Source organism: Pyrus communis, chromosome 6, assembly GCF_041283825.1.
Source record: "Pyrus communis isolate YQ-2024b chromosome 6, ASM4128382v1, whole genome shotgun sequence".
NCBI lineage: Eukaryota > Viridiplantae > Streptophyta > Magnoliopsida > Rosales > Rosaceae > Pyrus > Pyrus communis.
Window position 1 is genome coordinate 4,782,345 of NC_142570.1, and position 19,145 is coordinate 4,801,489.

A 19,145-nucleotide genomic window follows, 5' to 3' on the forward strand; every position below is an offset into this window, starting at 1 on the left:
CTTGGTGGTGGTCCAAGATTCTTAAAAACATTTTTTTCGCACACGGGCCGATCAAATCGAAGAAACCGACCGTGCCGGAACGGCTGGTCTAGCTTCAGAGTGCAATTACAGTACTGTAGCTAATTTAACTTGAAGAACAAGGAAATGACAATTTAACTTGAACAAGTGATTCATTGGGGAGCAAGTGGTAAGAAGGTCATTACTTGGGTACCAAGGAGAGTACATGTAAGCAAGCAATCAAGAACTGTAATTGGGCCAAAACATGAAGACGCAGGATGATGATGAATTTATTTCTTACAAAATGTAGAAATGTCATTTCTGTACAATGCAGACTTTGGTTAGCAGACTTTTACACTACATAAATCGGCCGCGTGCAGTTCAACTGGAATAGCCGGTGTCCACCCCTCGCTCAGTAATAGTATATACAATGTACACTTCACTCGGCAGAACGCAAAAACGAGAATAAACTCATCTCCTTAGACTGTCCTTGGTGAAAAAAGAATGTCGGAGGGCTTCACGAGCTGAAAGCCTATCTGAGGGGTCGTACCTAAGCAGACCCTGCAGGAGGTGAATAAGGTCCCCGGCGGAATGGTCTACGTGCTGCATTATGAGATTCTGCAAAACAAAAAATGAGAAACAAGTTAGGACATTTAGGTATAAACATGACGTGGAGTTGGCTCCAACAGTTTACCAAGTAGGCAACAGAAATTCGGAAGGGCAGTAAACCACAAACCTGAAGCCGAGGAAGCTTCTGAACAGCTCTGATACTCTCTCTAGAAGCTGCACCCTCTGGCCAATCTAATCTACCCCTCCTAACATACTTCTCAGCATGTCGGCTGTAAATTTCGAGGTGCAAAGGTTACGTAAGAAAAACTTAGCAACTTCATGCTTCAAAAAAATTATGAACAAATGTTATTATCATCACATACTCTGCTCTCTTCAACATGTGCTGGGGAAGGGGACCAAGTACCCGTTCCATCATGGCAAGGTGCTCCAAATTCTCATGAGTCTGAAACAAGGCTTCACCCTACACCAAGCAGCACAAGCATCATAAATATGGCTTACATTATTAAAACAAGATATTGATAATCAAAAGCATAATGTTAGCAGACAAACCGTGCACAACTCCACCAGGATACAACCAATGCTCCATACATCGCAAGGGTAGGTCCATCCCAGCCCTACAAAACCATCATAAATAATTAAATATTATGTCTACCTACAGGCTTACAGCACAAAGACATCAGTACACAGTGAGTTCACTCACCGAGAATAACCTCTGGTGCACGATAATGCCGTGTTGATACAATATAGGTTTGATCTTGACGCTCATAAGTTGTGCTACCAAAATCAATAACCTTAATAGCACTCGACTTTGGTATTCTCTTAAAATAGGAGCTATCTTTGGGTGATCGAGATGAGCTCTGCAGCAGCAATTGATAGAACGTTACAGAAATTTCCACAAGTACAAGAGAAAGGAGGAGAGAATGCTCGAAGATCAAATAATCAAAAGACAAAATAAAGAAACTGAGAAAAGAAATCGGCAACCACCTTATTGTAATCAGGAACTTTAACATAATCCTGAGAAACAAGGAGTATATTCTCTGGCTTCAAGTCGGTATGAATAAGACGAAGATCATGCATAACTGCATAGAAATGAGAATATCAACAGAAAGCAGGACCACAATAAATAAAAAAATTGAATTAAGTCAACAAATCCTAACTTGATTGGTATGAAAAGAGCATATCTCTGCCCATACAATGTGTTTTAATAAAGTTTTAATAACAGTGAAAAAATCATAGATATTGATATATCCCTCTTGACAAGGTAAGAAAAATATGAAGAGAAGCAATATATATTTGATAGAAAGGGACTAGCTTAGGTATTACTACACACATGCTACACATTCCAAGAGTTGTCTGCCAATCTCACGGACAAGGTCAATGGGAAATGAGCGGTAATTGTTTTTCTTGAGAAAATCGTATAAGCTTGGTCCAAGCTTCTCAAATACCTGTTAAAACCATTTGAATTTCACGAACAAGTTTTAACCCCCAAATTATTTGTGAATTGGGGAAATCAATCCATCACAAACTAATCTAATACTTACAATACAGATATGGTTACGATAGTCAAACCAGTTCCGTAATTGCACACAACTGCAAGGAATGAACCCATTTAACAATGCAAACAAGTAATGCAAAAAAGTTCAAGAAAAAGCTTATTCAAACACTCCTGGTCAGTAAAAAGTTGAAAATTAGCAACTACTACTTACCGGTTGCCACCTTTATCATGTTTACCAAGCTGTTGCAGCACTTCAATTTCAATCATTGCTGCTTCACGATATTTCTTAATGCCGCGAACAATTTTTATTGCAACCATTTCCTTTCTTTCTCTGTCCCAGCATTCCAACACCTGGCCAAAGGTACCTTCACCCATTTTGCTCTGAATTTTGTCTGGAAGAAGTGAAAACAACAATTAAACTCCACAACTTAAATTGTAAAGTTCACAAATTCCAATATAAAAAACGTATAAAGAATTGAGTTAGAAAACTGGCCAGCACTAAAATTCCTTGAAACATCAGAAACTAGAGGATTAAATAACCAGAAAAAAAATTGCAATCTAAAATGAACATAAGTTAATGTGTTGATTGTGTAATTACAGCGAGATGTTAAATTTTCTCCAAGCGAAAACATGTAATGTCCATCTTTGTCATCCTCTCTCCATGGGGGGGAACCATTTCGAGCCACTTCCTTATCAAATAGAGAAATAGTAGTGGGCTCTGAGGGTGCCACGAATGATGCAAAGCTTGTCACATTCCCAAGCTCTTGCCCACAAAATATTCCTACCTGAGCCTACACACATCCATCCATTCATGACAATTTAACATGTTAATTCAAAATTCTGCCCACCCCAATACTGCATCCCAGTCCATACCCCTCAAGTCCAATCAGAATCTCATATAAATCATAACCAAAGCTAATAAATTACGAGGAAGACTAGAGAACAAACATTACAGGCAAATATAAATTTAAAACATTAAAGAATATAACCAACCGTTCCCAACAACAATATGCACATATATCAATATCTTCCTTCAAGAAATTCTCAAATATAAAATTACATAACACAACAATAAAAATCTTCAATAAATCAAGCTAATTACCTCTATATCAACTTACCATAACTTATCTAACCAAAAGGGTTTCTACGGATTCGCTTGTTTTACTGACAATACCAGATAAAAAGTACAGATTAATCCCTAATATTTTAAAATCCATGCTTCCTAAGATCATATTAGTAGCCTTTTGAAAATATTGAATGAAAATTTTCCTAAATTTACAAATAAGTTCCTAAATAGATAGATTTTCTCTAAATCGACCTAAAAAAACTGAAAACTCATAAATCACATATATTCAATCAGTATATCCACGCTCCGATCCAAAATCTGGAAATTTACATATAACCTTCCAACAAATTTACCAATTTTGATATATTTTGAAACTTTAATATCAGATCTAGAACAATAAAATACATAAAATCTTTAAATCATCAAATATAATAGCATAAACCAGAAAATCAATTCATCAGATAAAACCCACAAATGTTTTGAATCGGACCGAAAAGTTGAAGAACAAAGATACTACCTTTGGGGCCTGAGGAACATCCCAGCCCAAACGCGCCCTCTTTCGAGGGCGGCGATCCAAGTGAGCGAAAGGAAACTCCGTCACGCGCTCAGTCTCCATGATCACAGATCGGGAAATAAAAGATCTTCCAACAAAATTGACGAGAAATCGGATGAATTCGAGGGATTGGGGAAGAAAAGGTTTGGGATGCGTTAGAGAGAGGCCACCAGCTAACCCTAATTTTAACCTAACAAATAATGCGTAACACGGTTCGGTTGAGATCTGACCATCCACGTGTTGCTTTCTTGTCCATATGTCTGACCGATCCTTTTGTTATCCCAGCTCATCGAGGGTTTTGTTTTGACCGTGGTTAGATTTTTGGGTTGAGATTTAACTGTGGTTAAGTTAGCTTTATTCTTCCGCGGAATATTATTTGGGGGGAGTTGGATATACCCGAGAAAACGAATCATAATATAATGGGTAAAAGACTTTAATATTGGGCCTCAAACAATCAAGTAGGTGGCCCATTTGCCTCTTTTATTTTAAGATAGCGTTATTCAAACACTCATTTTCACTTGTCACGCTCTTGATTAATTTTCAGTTGTACGATCAAATGAATTGAAGAAGATCAATGACAAAAAAATTAACAGAGATTGTCGGAAATAAGTGTGTGAATTGCACTATCCTTATTTTTATGATACAGATGATGAGATAAGGGGAATTTTTTACTTTATTTTTTATTAAACGCAGTAATACTGCTATAAGGAATTTGAACTCGATACACAATGAGTTGAAAATAATAAAATTCCGCCACTTGACCCTGCATCTATTATGATCGGTATAGGTGATATAATAGGAAGGGAGATTATATTTACACATCTCAAATTACTTCTCTCACACCTTTTTAATTTTTTTAATATTGTTTCTATCAAGTGTTAGTGGTGTGTATAAAATATTAAAAATTTAAAAAGATGTGAGAGAAGTAATTTAAGGTGTGTGAATATAATATCTAGGAAAGTCAACAAGCCAAAATTGCAATGTTTATAAATCTCATAAAAAGAATATTATATAAGGCACCAAGTCCTTGGCATCTTCCCTTTGATTATATTTATCTCCATCATGTTTATCGTGAAGTCAATTTTTTTGATGATGTTGTAGCTGTTAAAGGTCACTTAGTGGATAATGCTCATGCTTGTTCTGCTACTCGTGAAGTCTCCACAACAGTTGTATGTTGGTTGAGGTTGTCTTACATGATTTGTTCAGTAATGTTATGTTCCTTATTGAATAAGTGAGGAGCATTCAAAGTTCAAACTCGAGACTTATTTAATATTAAAAAAGAGGTATTACTAAATGAAGAGCTAGTTGAAATCAACTCACATAGATTGAGTGTCTATCCATAATTTATGCTCTTTTGGAGCAAGAAAATTACATGAAATAAATGCATGTAATTTTCTATACTAGATTAAACAAATCTTCAACTCGATTTCTCGCGGTCTCCCTAGAAGGTGCGTAAAGCTTCGGCTCGAGTGTTTACACCACCACCTCCTTCTTTCTCTTTGCTTTCGTTGGCACTGGCATTTGCGGATTCGTTCTTCCCGCATGTTTCTTTCGATTTGTGTGGAGATTTTAGTGCTGCTCTTTGGAGGATGTAAGTGTTTCTTCTTCATCCAATTTGGGGACCATGCTTGGCCTAATCTCATGCGATTGTTGGGGGCGACGGTCTAAGATGGTGGGTAGGAGGCGGTCTGGCAACGATGGAAATTACAACTTGTTAGGGTTTGTTTCAATTTTTTGGTGTTGGGCCCAAAACTTGGTTTATGGATATTGTAATTGGACATTTCTCTTGTAATTATGTTGTTTTGGTAATGAACTAATCTTTTATCAAAAAAAAAATCTCAGTTCTCCAAGATCACATGCCATATGCTATGACATAAACATGCTGAATAAATCATGTTTTGGTTTTTATAATATTTTTAATGGCTCGGTTTTTTTTTTTGTCACTTAGTACTATAGTTTCGTGATATACTTCTTTTTGTAAGTAAAATATTTTAGATTCGATTCTCGTCAAAGTTAAATTTTAACCACAATATTATGGCTAGTCTAATGTAAAACTAAATTCACTCTTCTACTCTTTTAATGTATATAATATCTTTTGTTAAAAGAAAAGGTTTTGTTCTTTTTCTTTAAAGTTTTTTTTTTGAGTAAGTTATATGATATGACATAAACATGCTGTTGCTTAATCGGCTGGTACGAAATATAAATTTTGAATCATCTTTGGATCTTAGTGTTTGAATTCTGATGATTAGAAAATTCGAATTTTTGGTTTGTATGAAAGAGAGATTGGAACTCTTGATTTATGTGAGGTAGGCTAGCTGAATGAATTAATAAGAACGGTCGGATTCAATTTAAATAATAGTTTCAAATATAATATTAGGAAGACGAAACTTCGATGGCTGCGAATATTTTTCATAGCGCAAACGAAGGACCAAAATCTCACATGGCTCCGTTCCTAACTTTATTTTCTATGCTACATTTTCAGGTGGCTGTACCCCGCAGTACTTACATGGTAGGATACGCATCCCATGGATGTTCCCAAATAATAGTTGTGTTTGAAGACTGGCACTGTATTATCCGTTTTCAACTTATAATACTTCCATGACATCAATGTGTCCTCGTGTTCTGTGAGGAAATGAGTTGAAAGTTTGAAACTCACATGAGAGAATTAAAAAAAAAAAAAGTAATGTTATTTATATCATATTTTTGTATCATATTTTCATACCATTTTAGTTGGCATTTGACGTGGATAACCACATCATTTGAATTAATCAGATTTTTAAATTTAGTTCATTATTTAATAAACTAATAATTAAGAAAAACTAATTAATTAAATGATGATTGTGGTATACGAGAAGTCTTTTTCATTCATTTTCTTGAGTTTTGCAAATTTTTCAAATAACGTAGTTGTCCACATCAGATGTCACCTAAGATGATATAGAAATATGGTATAAAAACATAGTATGAATAACATTATTCTTAAAAAAATCTTACATTATAAGAATTAGACTATTCTCCTATTGCCGATTGGCTCACTTCAGATTAACAGAAGTAAAAAACACCTATATAGATGAATATGATTAGCATGACCAAATATTATAAAATGCAAATCAAACATTTGCACTGAGATCTTAGTTAGTGAGCAACCACTGGATATGTTGCACCTATTTCTAACTGTCCTTCCCTTCCTGATTTTCACAATCTACGGCTTTAGAGCACTACAATTTCACTGAAACACTTGCTTCCTTCACCACCAAGGCTCCCAATACTCGGAAACCTCCACCAACTAGGCACGTACCCTCACCGATCCCTACAACGACTAGCTCAGCGCTATGGCGAGCTCAAGGTACTTCATTTTGGAGCGAGACCAGTTCTCATCGTTTCATCTGCAGACGCCGCTCGTGAGATCATGAAAACAAATGATAGCATTTTCGCCAACAGACCAAGATCAACAATTGCCGATAGACTTCTCTATGACGCTACGAGTGTGTCCTCAGCTCCTTACGGTGAGTATTGGAGGCAAATTAGAAGCATCTGCGTGGTGCAGCTTTTAAATAGCACAAGGATTCAGTCTTTTCGAGCAGTACGAGAAGAAGAACTAGCCTTGCTGACTAAGAATGTGAAACAGTCGTCTATGTCGTCGTTGCCTGTGAATTTAAGTGAATTGTTTATTTCACTTACTAATGATGTGACATGTCGGGTGGCTTTCGGGAAAAAGTATAGTGGAGGCGAAGCCGCAGGGAAGTTCAAGAAGTTGCTTGGGGAGTTTGTGATCTTGTTGGGTGGTTTTTATGTGGGGGATTTTATTCCACGGCTCGGTTGGATTAGTCGTGTTAATGGGTTAGACACGAGTGAAGAAGGTCGCTAGAGAATTTGATGAGTTTCTGGATTCTGTAGTTGAAGAGCATATGTGTAGTGTTGACGCGAAAGGCAAAAACTGCGATAATAATTCGAGCGTTGAAGGTGAAGATAAGAAGGATCTTTTGGATGTCCTGATCCAAATTCAAAAGCAAAACACGGCTGGCTTTTCCATTGATAGAGATAGCATCAAAGGCATCATCTTGGTAAGCTTCTTCCCTGTCTCCACAACTCCTTGCTAGCAAGAAACCTCCGTAACTTCAATTGTTTTAGGTACTCGCATCATGAACTTATTCTCTCCTTTTCTCCTTCTGCACTTATCACCTTGTTTTTGTCCCTTGATTTTCGTTTGATATATTCAATCCAAAGGCAAGAAAAAAGGGTGAGTGCACGGGGACAAAAGGAGAGTGTGAAAATCAGTGAACTGTATAAATTGTATCTCTCCATCCATCGCTAATCGATTTTGGGTGAACTAAGGTCTTTTTCTTGTTTCTTGCAGGATATTTTTGATGGCGGAACTGATACTAGCTACACGGTTCTAGAGTGGGCAATGACCGAACTCTTAAGGCATCCAATAGTGTTGGAGAAACTGCAAAATGAGCTGATGGGAATTGCTAATGGAAAACCAGACATAACAGAAGGTGATTTAGATAAAACTCCCTACTTAAAAGACGTGATCAAAGAGACACTTCGGTTGCATCCTCCAATACCGTTACTAGTTCCTCACGAATCAACTCAAGCAGCTAAAATAAGGGGCTACGACATAGCAGCAAGAACAATGGTCATAATCAATGCTTGGACAATTGGAAGAGACCCGTCACTGTGGGATGAGCCAGAGGAGTTTAAACCGGAGAGGTTTCTGAATTCTTCGGTGGATTTCAAAGGGCATGACTTCGAATTAATCCCATTTGGAGCTGGAAGAAGGGGTTGCCCTGGATCCTTGTTTGCCATGGCTACCAATGAGATTGTGTTAGCAAATCCTGTGCACAAATTTGACTGGACATTGCCCGACGGAGCAAGAGCAGAAGATTTAAGCATGACCGAATTTACCGGTCTTGTCATCCGTCGAAAAGTTCCCCTTGTAGTTATGGCAACACCAAGGTTTTCGTAGAACTTTCGTTTTCCCATTTTGTGGTCCTGTGAAGATTTACATGGTTAAGTATCTGAAATGTTTCTATATATTTATTGTAGGAATAAACTTGTACGAATTTTTTTTTCTAGAAAATTTTGGCAGTACGAGCGGAATTTCGTTGATAAAGAAAAATGAAGTTACAAGTAGTTCATAGGGGGGGGGGGGGGAGAGTGGGAACATGAACCAGGAAAAATAGTAGACGCCTTGTGAAAGATAGGTAGGATCCCCAAATAAGAGATGATTTGAGTGTTGAAACTTTTAGAGTGACCAGGAATAAACTTCCTACCATAAATGATTCCAGAATTGATAGACATGCAAGATGATGAAAATGGATTGGCCAACCCTAAAAAAGAAACTTATTACGAGCTTTCCAAGCTGAAATAGTTGAAAGACGAGCGAAATTTAGAGATTGTTCAACTGTTGAGAAAAAGGCTTACATACTTAGATATCCAAAAAATAAAAATAGCCAAAGTATCTAAAAGAGGCAAGCAGGTACCAAACTGACATGCTAACCACCTCCAAATCTTCTTAGATATCTGACAACAAAAGAAAAGATTAGCAGTAGATTCCTCAAAATTATAATAGAACAAATGGATGCCAAAGAAATATCACATCGTTGGAGTGTACCTCGATGGGAAGTCTATCATGACAAAGCTACATGCCAAAATTGATAGGTGTGGCAGAATAAAATGTCGCCAAATAACCTTAATCCAAGCACAATCACTATATTTCCTTTGAATAAGATGATAATCAGAAGACAAGGAAAAGTTCCTAGTAGGCGAGGGCTCCCAAATCAAATTTTCATCCTCTACATTTAAAGCCAAAGGTAGACGTAATATTTATTGCACCACAGAAGGGAACAAAATTATAAATAATCTGGCAAAGACCAACTCTGAGCTTCAATAGCATCTAAATTCCGAGGAAGAACCTGAGGTGAAATGACAAAAGATAATTGGGTTATCCAACCGTTGTCGAACAGAAGGAAATTGACATTCCATCACCAATAATTCAACAACTATTATTATTCAGAATAGGCAAAACACGCTTCAAACCATGCCATGCATAGAACTGTAAATAGATATTTTATTTTTTGTAAGGCTAAAGAGGAGAATGCTGACGAGCAAAAGAACCCCATAAAGAAGAGCATAGCCGTCAAGTTTAAAGAAACTAAATCATGAAGACCAAGCCTACCATCATGTTTAGGTCCACAACCCATACTCCAATCAACAGTTACCAACTCTCGGGAAGCCAAGTCCCCTTACCAAATAAAATGTTGGAGAGTTGACATTTTGTAATTAGTTTAGTTACCTATTTGAGTCCTTGTAATCAAATTGTAATTCAGTTTTTGATGTTTCTTTCCTTGTAAATCACTCTTGTACATTATATATTTTCCTCCTTGGTGAGAAGAATGATATCAGAAAATTAAACCCCAAAATAAGCTCTAATTAGCATAAAATTCCTTGCGCAAGTAGAAAGATGCTCTAAAAGTCAAGCTGACAATTGACAAAATGAGAAACTATGGATAAAACAAGCTTTGATAAACAGACTGTACCAATTTAAGTTGTCCAGCCATGGGGACCCCAAGATAAGTCAAAGGAGTAGCACCTAAGGGAAGGCCAAGATGTCTTGAGACATGCTCTCTAGGATGGTTTGGAGATGCTCTGCTATGAAAATAATGCGTTGTTTTCAGAAACAGGGGTAGAGCTCTGCTTCTACTTTCTACAGCAAACTCGCAGTAAACCCTAATCCATGATGCTACAAATTCTGTCACAGTAAACGTCCCTAGTATACTAATACTATATCATGGAGACTAACCTGCACTCGAAGGCATTCATATGCAGCAGCAAGTTCGTCTTCTCTCCTCTTGTACTAACAGCAAGGTTTTCCAGACAATAATGGGGCAAGCACTCTAAAACCAGTATATATGTACCGGGAAGAGGGACCAACTTCTTTCTATGTTTTGCTAACTGCCTCCTCTCATTAGAAGGTAGTGTCCTTCAATTTGTCACCAAGTTAGCTGCTCCCTTAATTACAAATTAGCATATGCTTGCACACTTTTTTGTTTTTATTTTTAAAATGAAAAGAACGGAGGGAAAGACAATGTGGGTGGGAGTGAGAGTGGGAGGTTTTTGTTTTTGCTTTTGTTTTTTTTTTTTTGGTATTTTTTTAATATTAATATATTTTAACATCACCTGTAAGTGAAGTTTCAATAAAAAAACAGTAAAATTGAGATCTATGAAATTGCATTACTGCCCATTATTTTTTTTGGGTTATAAAAGACTAAATAATCTTTTCGTCCTCTTTTAATTGATAAAAATAGTTTTATTAATAAGTAGTTTAGATATAGCTTTAATGACTTTTCCCTCTAATATGTTTTATTTTTTCCGGACATTAAAACCCCAATAAAGTCCAACTCTTCCTACAACTCAATTTACTTAGCTCTTGCACCTTAATAGCGTTTGATGAACTCACATAAGGAACTCTTACAGTGCCTGCAATTTTCTATACTAAGTTGAACAAGCTGCCAAAATTTCCACGAGTGCCAACGAAAGATCACCATCACACATGGCTCCATTTCCAACTTTTTAGCCATATTGTATTTTTTATACAACATTTTCAAGTGGCTTTACCACGCACTAATTAACAAATTAACTCTTATTAGGTGGTGTGAGATAGTAGGCCGGATACGTTTCGTATGGATGTGACCAAATAATATTTGTGTATTGAAGGCCGGCACTATATTATTCCCTTTTTTTTTACTTAATCTATATATTCGACCCACACCGTCATGCAAGGGATCAACATATATATATAAGGAGACGGCAAAAAAGATGAAGCTTTCGTAATACTTAAATTGTCATTCTTAAGAGCCCTTTATCATAGTGATGGAAATGTGTTGATCCCTTGCATGACGGTGTGGGTCGAATCCCGTTGACGGCTAATCTAACATCTAATCTAATAAATATATCGTTTGACAAAAAAAAAAAAAAAAAAGCCTCTTTTCATTAGAACTAGAAATTTGTACCCGCGCGGTGCTGCGGGATTTAAAATTATATGAGATATTTTATAGCTTCAATTTTCATAAATAATGTTGAGAGAGAACAGAGAACTACGAATGGCAATGCAATTTATATGTATTATCATGAACGGATACCAAGAGAAAAATCTATTCCTTCAAAGTGCAAAGAAGAAGATAATTGTTCATTCAAAAAGTTGGACTAATGATAACTGCATAACTTACAAATGCAGTATTGAGAGTATACCAGTCAAACAAAGCTTGCTACATGCTAAATAAAGTTGAATGTAAAGCTTGGATACCAGACTTGTTCCTAGCTTGAGGAGTTTCCAAGGAAGGAAAATTTGACCTTTTGTTGTAATAAATTCCAGAGTGTCTTGGATAGTTGTGAATACAACTGCAAAACGTAACAAAGACAATTAGGCAATGATTAAAAAAAAATCAAAATTGAGTTTGGGAGCGTGGAGAGAGAAAGAGAGAGAGAGGTGGTAATTTGACTTGTGAAATTCTCAAATCAAACATTTAAATGAAGTTTAATCAAAATTTAGAACAAAATGTTAATTAGAAATGTGTTAAAATGGAAGTAAAAAAGATTGAAACTTGCCTAATGTGATGTGTACAATTTTACCATCTGTTTGTGAAAAATATACTGCTATGACATGCCATATGTTGATCTTGCCTTCTTGGAAGTGATATTAGTCGTCGATTTCCAAGTAGCTAAAATCTGTACAATATTTTAAATTATGAGACAAATTATTATGTCAAAGTTGTGCGATAAAAAATAATTTATATTTCTATATTGACGCAAGTTATGATTTTAATTTGCATATACCTTGGTGGAGTTATTCTGTGTATGAGTTTCTTACATTCATCATCCATGTTATGTGAAAAGCTGATTCCAAGTTCTGCAAGAAGTCACAAAGAAATGAAATATAAAATTGGACCAAAAGGAAATTTGAAAAAACAGAAGGAAGAAAATATTATTTCAGTCATTTTCCAATCTTTGAATTGGAATGACACAGAACATATGACTAAAACTTTTAACTTTCTAGTTAAAGTCTTAACTATTTTATAAATTTTTATCAGCCAATACTGGAAAATGAATGTAAGTAATGCTGAAGGAGGCAGACAATAAAAGTCGATATAACATGTAAAACCCAAAACGTTAAAAACATAACATACCTTTTTCAAAGACAAAAAATGTTGCAAAGGGAAAAAATGTGGTCTGCAGAAAATCTGAAAATGAGAAAAACCGAATTTGATAAAATTGTATTTGAAGAGAACTATTAAATATGCAGTGAAATCAAAATTAATACAGTTTTTGCAAAACAAACTCCATGAGTGATTTATTCAACCAACCCGAGTTTATTTGACCATAATGTATGTCATCTTTGATTAATATCATCTGAGAGAAAACATTTTGTTTTCTACACATCAGTAACCACTCATCTCTAGAGGCAGTATCTTTCTCTAGCTCCGCGAAATCCATGCATTGCCTTTTTTTTTTTTGGATTTCGCTTGGCTTGGATGAGAGGTTTTAGATCTGTTGAGGTGGAGGTGGATTCTACTACTGTTGTGACTCTTCTTAATCAGCAGGATAATTTTCTCCATCCTCTCCACATCCTGATCTGTGGCTGCCAAGCTTACTTGAAGATGGACTGGCAACTCTCCTCTGCTTCTTCAAAGCTCAAAACTTTCACACTCAATGGATCAAATAAGCCTTGTTTTTAATACCCTTTTGGAGTTTGATCTTTAAGTCTGTTAAATTTTTTATTTATTTTTTGTCTGATTTGAATTTGTGGGTTTTGTCTCCCAATATCAAAAGCTTATAGTTTTATATATGTCAGTAATAATCCACAATATCTCAATTTTTTTCCAAGCAAAAATAAATATCTCAACAAACCAGTGCTTCATTTGGTATTCTTCTTTCCAGTTCCATATCAAAATCTATTTACATCCCTATGTTCTATAAAGAACAATTGATATGAAAAAATTATCTTATTTATATCCATGTAGTATAATACACAGTAAAAAATTATCTGATTCGTTGCCAAATATTTGATTTTTCGCTGCGGTTTGTTATTTTAGCGAATTTGGTTGTTGATAATTCGTATTTTTTATCGTTCATTTGTGTTCTATTGGGGTTGTATTTTGCTAGAATTTCATAGAATTTGATTTGGCTGCGTAACTGATTGGCTTAAAATTTTGTGAGATTAAATATTTCTTGAATTTGATCATTAGATTTCCCTTTTTTTTTTCTTTTTTTTTGTTTTTTGCAAATATCTTGTTTTCTAGGTCCCACCTTTTAACATTGTTGTTCAGTACTTCACTCTTCTTTGCAGCAAAGAAATGTTTTTCATGTACCATGCATAGGATTTTTAGAAATGGATCAAAACTAACATGAGATATAGAACTTCTGTGTTTCACTTACTTATTGATTGGGTTACAATCTCAGCATGAGAAACTCACTCCATGATCTGAAAAACATGGAAGAATTATATAGCTACAGTAGACAAACTAACCTACGATTTTAGAAATACAAAGTAGGATAAATTTGCTACATGGAGATCCCACAACAGAACCAACTTACAAATATTCTAAACTCTCATCCAAAATTCAAACCGTCTGCAATTCTATGCAAAAATATAAAGTTGTATGACAATTACTACAATTTGAAGCAAAATTTAACCTATGCAATAGTTGAATTTAATAACTCAACAATATTAATATTCTCAAGAGAAAAAAAAAAAAGCACAAAAAAATAAAACCCCATATAAAAAAATCCAAGACTTTGTACAGAACATAGGCTTACCTTTCTTCAAGAACTGCAATTGAAATTGCAGCAGTTGCGTTTGTTGGGTGGTGGGAGTCATTTCGCTGTGCAAGAGTTGCTGAAAATTTACCAAAATCTTAGTAAGATAAAGAACAAAAATAGTAATCACAAAACTCAAATTTAAAGCATAGTTTTGTAGCTCCTAAATTTTTTCTAAATAATGCAAACACTCTTGCCTATCTCAGATGGCTATAACTCATGAATCCAAATCTCATTGAATCAAGCCTATTCTCTTAAACCAAAGATGAAATTGTTTCATGATCTGCAACTAATATGATTTACAACTAAAAAATAAAATTAATCAACTCGAAATCAAATATAAATCCAATTCAATTTAAACCTACCAAGCATAACAGAACAAATCATAGATAAACAATCAATCAAACAGAACTGAATGAGATTTAGCTCCTTCAAAAATTTCACATTAAACCCAATTATAAAGCACAAAATCCTACCCAAAAATGAAAACAGAGATAAAACAAAGCAAAAATCGAACAAAAAGGGATGGGTACCTCTGTTTTTGACTCGAGATCTCTGCGCGCTTTGAATTTCTGCACACAAAATATATTACTTTATGTAACACTTGATAAAATTTGGAAGGTCCTTATATAATAAGATTCATGTTTGCTTATGATTTTTTTTTTAAATTCCCAAGCAAGAGGATTAGTAATGGTAAAGCTAAAGTTTGGGGATTCATGTGTGATTTGGCTTTTGATGTTCAAATGACGGAGAATGAATTTGTCAATGTAAGTTGGCAAATATTTGATCGAGTAAAAACTATGTTTAGCCACAAAATACTATCATGTAGTCAGATGGAAGCATTAAGGATTAATTTTCATTAATAGTATTCGATCTATTTGCAGACATTTTGTATGATAATCCTTTTTTCGTGGTTAGTCAGATCAATTAGGGATATATTTAACTAAAATGGTAACACATTTTAACTAAAAAGATAATACAATTCAATATCCTTTTCTTTGAATTGGAGATTAAGTAGAAAATATTACCCACAAATCATCCACATATTCATAATTATGCATGAAAAGTAGAAATTCGAAAAGCAAAAACTAAATCACTTACATGGCAGGTCTTCAGCAAGAATAGCATTGCTGCAACCAAAATTGATACCAATAAGCCGTATGAATCTTATTGATTATGAGTACCAATTCTCTAGATTGAGCACTGCGGGGTAAGATCTGCACTTGTGGGTAAAATCAAATTAGGTTCTATTTAATCACAGGTGCACCAGAAAATTATAAAAAATTTCATACCTTTAAGTTTCAACGTTTTTACTCTGGAATCCAAGAAAAACCCATATCAGATTCTAAGTGGGTTTATCACAAATAATAATTTAATCAGAAATTAACACTGAAAATAAATCAAAAACACAAAAAAAAATTGAACTTTTCGTACCTCTAAGTTTCTGGGTTTTTACTGTGAATCATATTGAGAACTAAGGGCGCAAATTGCTGGAGGAGAAGACGAAGAGGGAGGAAGCACGGGTTTGTTTTGGCGATGAATGGGAAAGCACGTCAACTTCCAAAAAAAAAAAAAAAAGAAAAAAAAAAGGGAAATCTAATGATCAAATTCAAGAAATATTTAATCTCACAAAATTTTAAGCCAATCAATTACGCAGCCAAATGAAATTCTAGCAAAATACAATCCCAATAGAACACAAATGAACGATAAAAAATACGAAATATCAACAACCAAATTCGGTAAAATAACAAACCACAGCGAAAAATCAAATATTTGGCTCCTGGGTAGTTGAGAAGAAGTGAGATTTAATTACCTGTTGAAGGCTAGAGAAATTGGTTGCACGATTAGGCGGCAAGGAGATCGCAAAGCAGAGACCAAAAAGATGAGGAAGCAGAGATCGAAGGGATCACGAAGGAGAGATGGAAAGGAACAGGAAGCAGAGATGGAAGAGATCGCAAGGCGGAGTGTAGGACGCATGATCGAAACCGCCAACCCGTTGCAGAGCAGCTGAGAATTCTGTGTTTCGAGTGTTTTCGGCAGAAGTCGAGAGATTTCTACTGGAAACCATGCGGAAACCATGGCCAAAACCGTCATTTTACTGTGGAAAACACGAAAAAAGCAAGACTTGAAGAGCAGCTGAGGGGCAAAAACGGAAGAACACTGGCGAAGGAACAGTAAAAAGGACACAGAGGGAATTAAACAGAAAGTTAGGCGTTTAGTATATATATAATTTCATCTATATATAGAGGGAGAAGACACAATAGGTGAAGCTTTCATAGTACTCAAATTTCCCCTCTCCCATTAAAATTTCAACAGAAAAAAAAAAAAAAAGATTATAAATACGTGTGGCAAGAGACTAGTATATAATAATTTAGAGACGACCACACCTACTTCCACTCTATCAATGTGTTGTCCTCGTGACCTATATATGAATATGATTAGCACGACCAAATATCGTACAAGGAAAATCAAACATTTGACATTGAGATCATAGTTAGTGAGCAACCACTAGCTATGTTGCACCTGCTTCTAATTGTCCTTCCCTGCCTGATTTTCACAATCTTCATCATCAAACGGCTTTGGAGCACTACAATTTCACTGAAACACTTGCCTCCTTCACCGCCAAGGCTACCAATACTCGGAAACCTCCACCAACTAGGCACCTACCCTCACCGATCCCTACAACGATTAGCTCAGCGCTATGGCGAGCTCATGGTGCTTCATTTTGGCGCGAGACCAGTTCTCATCATTTCATCTGCCGACGCTGCTCGTGAGATCATGAAAACGAATGATAGCATTTTTGCCAACAGACCAAGATCAACAATTGCCGATAGACTTCTCTACGGATCTAAGAGTGTGTCCTCAGCTCCTTACGGTGAGTATTGGAGGCAAATGAGAAGCATCTGCGTGCTGCAGCTTTTAACGAGCAAAAGGGTTCAGTCTTTTCGAGCAGTACGAGAAGAAGAACTAGCCTTGCTGACTAAGAATGTGAAACAGTCTTCTATGTCGTCGTTGCCTGTGAATTTAAGTGAATTGTTTATTTCACTTACTAATGATGTGATCTGTCGGGTGGCTTTCGGGAAAAAGTATAGTGGAGGTGAAGCTGCAAGGAAGTTCAAGAAATTGCTTGAGGAGTTTATGATCTTGTTGGGTGGTTTTTATGTGGGGGATTTTATTCCACTACTCGGTTGGGTTAGTCACGTTAACGGGTTAGACACAAGAGTGGAGAAGGTTGCTAGAGAGTTTGATGAGTTTCTGGATTCTGTAGTTGAAGAGCATATGTGTAGTCTTGACACAAAAGGCGGAAACTGCGGTAATAATTCGAGTGTTGAAGGTGAAGATAAGAAGGATCTTGTGGATGTCCTGCTCCAAATTCAAAAGCAAAACACGGCTGGCTTTTCCTTTGATAGAGATAGCATCAAAGGTATCATCTTGGTAAGTCTCTTTTCTGTCTCCACAACTCCTAGCTAGCAAGAAACCTCCATAACTTCAATTGTTTAAGAACTTGTATCATAACTTTATCCTCTATTTTTTCTCCTTCTGCACTTATCACCTTGTTTTTGTCCCTTGATTCTCCGTTGTTGTAATAAAAAGGCTAGAAAAAAGGGGAGAGTGCACGGAAACAAAAGGGGAGTGCAAAAATCTCTTCCTGTGAAAAATCTACCTCTCCATCCATTGCAAATTGATTTTGGGTGAACTAAGGTCTTTTTCTTGTTTCTTGCAGGATATTTTTGGTGGCGGAACTGATACTAGCTACACGGTTCTAGAGTGGGCAATGACCGAACTAATAAGGCATCCAAGAGTGTTGGAAAAACTGCAAAATGAGTTGATGGGAATTGCTACTGGAAAACCAGACATAACAGAAAGTGATTTAGATAAAACTCCCTACTTAAAAGCCGTGATCAAAGAGACACTTCGGTTGTATCCTCCAATACCGTTACTAGTTCCTCGTGAATCAACTCAAGCAACTAAAATAAGGGGCTATGACGTAGCAGCAAGAACAATGGTCATAATCAATGCTTGGACAATTGGAAGAGACCCCTCATTGTGGGATGAACCAGGGGAGTTTAAACCAGATAGGTTTCTGAATTCTTCGGTGGATTTCAAAGGGAATGACTTCGAATTAATCCCATTTGGAGCTGGAAGAAGGGGTTGCCCTGGATCCTTGTTTGCCATGGTCGCCAATGAGATTGTGTTAGCAAATCTTGTGCACAAATTTGACTGGACATTGCCCGACGGAGCAAGAGCAAAAGATTTAAGCATGGTAGAATGCACCGGTCTTGTCATCCATCGAAAAGCTCCCCTTGTAGCTATGGCAATACCAAGGTTCTAGTGGAACTTTTGTTTTTCCATTTTGTGTTCCTGTGAAGATTTACATGGTTAAAGTATCTAAAATGTTTATATTTATTTGTGGGAATAATCTTGTACGAAATTAGATTGTCATCCTCATATAAAACGTTTGTCAATAGAACTTGGTGTTAGATTGGATTTTATTTTTTCTTGCAACTCCATCGAGCTACTAAACTTCAAAGTCAAAAGTTAAACGCTCTACTTTCCTAAAGCACTTCAAAAGTTTCTTGTCTTTCTCCACAAGAAAATTTAACTAGTCGACCAAACACATCCTCTGAAGAAAAAAGAGAACAAGTTAA

The 19,145-nt window shown here is 36.0% G+C and overlaps 3 protein-coding genes and 1 pseudogene across 19 annotated transcripts; 2 read left to right on the forward strand and 2 right to left on the reverse strand.

Moving 5' to 3' along the window:
- Positions 1 to 276: 276 nt before the first annotated feature.
- Positions 277 to 4,087, reverse strand: LOC137710486 (serine/threonine-protein kinase AFC2). Of its 4 annotated transcripts, XM_068449520.2 has the most exons (11): positions 3,646 to 4,087; positions 2,661 to 2,853; positions 2,274 to 2,454; positions 2,109 to 2,157; positions 1,898 to 2,012; positions 1,552 to 1,646; positions 1,268 to 1,424; positions 1,117 to 1,181; positions 930 to 1,027; positions 734 to 836; positions 277 to 615 (listed from the first exon to the last, which is right to left on the reverse strand). In XM_068449520.2, exons 1-11 carry the CDS (start codon positions 3,742 to 3,744, stop codon positions 469 to 471), a joined length of 1,302 nt encoding a protein of 433 aa, XP_068305621.1. In that variant the 5' UTR covers positions 3,745 to 4,087; the 3' UTR covers positions 277 to 468. The 4 variants fall into 4 exon arrangements, with proteins under 4 accessions (XP_068305621.1, XP_068305622.1, XP_088551611.1 ...); XM_068449521.2 differs by lacking the exon at positions 2,661 to 2,853 and having other exon boundaries at positions 3,646 to 3,838; XM_088695485.1 differs by lacking the exons at positions 1,898 to 2,012; positions 2,109 to 2,157 and having other exon boundaries at positions 3,646 to 3,862.
- A 2,746-nt stretch (positions 4,088 to 6,833) lies between these two features.
- On the forward strand, positions 6,834 to 8,663 carry LOC137710169 (cytochrome P450 736A117-like; annotated as a pseudogene).
- A 3,153-nt stretch (positions 8,664 to 11,816) lies between these two features.
- LOC148696143 (uncharacterized) lies at positions 11,817 to 16,612 on the reverse strand. Of its 14 annotated transcripts, XR_015963432.1 has the most exons (11): positions 16,310 to 16,607; positions 15,931 to 16,053; positions 15,789 to 15,811; positions 15,598 to 15,713; positions 15,030 to 15,068; positions 14,497 to 14,575; positions 14,116 to 14,161; positions 12,867 to 12,920; positions 12,517 to 12,589; positions 12,289 to 12,408; positions 11,817 to 12,081 (listed from the first exon to the last, which is right to left on the reverse strand). XR_015963432.1 is itself a non-coding variant. In XM_088695489.1 (9 exons), the coding sequence occupies exons 4-9, from the start codon at positions 15,622 to 15,624 to the stop codon at positions 11,949 to 11,951; spliced, it is 405 nt and encodes a 134-aa protein (XP_088551615.1). In that variant the 5' UTR covers positions 15,625 to 15,713; positions 15,789 to 15,841; positions 15,931 to 16,053; positions 16,310 to 16,611; the 3' UTR covers positions 11,817 to 11,948. The 14 variants fall into 14 exon arrangements, 4 of the variants coding, with proteins under 4 accessions (XP_088551615.1, XP_088551613.1, XP_088551616.1 ...); XR_015963429.1 differs by lacking the exon at positions 14,116 to 14,161 and having other exon boundaries at positions 12,289 to 12,401; positions 16,310 to 16,609; XR_015963430.1 differs by lacking the exon at positions 14,116 to 14,161 and having other exon boundaries at positions 16,310 to 16,609.
- A 153-nt stretch (positions 16,613 to 16,765) lies between these two features.
- On the forward strand, positions 16,766 to 18,984 carry LOC137711285 (cytochrome P450 736A117). The gene is made up of 2 exons (XM_068450517.2): positions 16,766 to 17,931; positions 18,221 to 18,984. Exons 1-2 carry the CDS (start codon positions 17,011 to 17,013, stop codon positions 18,827 to 18,829), a joined length of 1,530 nt encoding a protein of 509 aa, XP_068306618.2. The 5' UTR covers positions 16,766 to 17,010; the 3' UTR covers positions 18,830 to 18,984.
- The last annotated feature ends 161 nt before the right edge of the window (positions 18,985 to 19,145 follow it).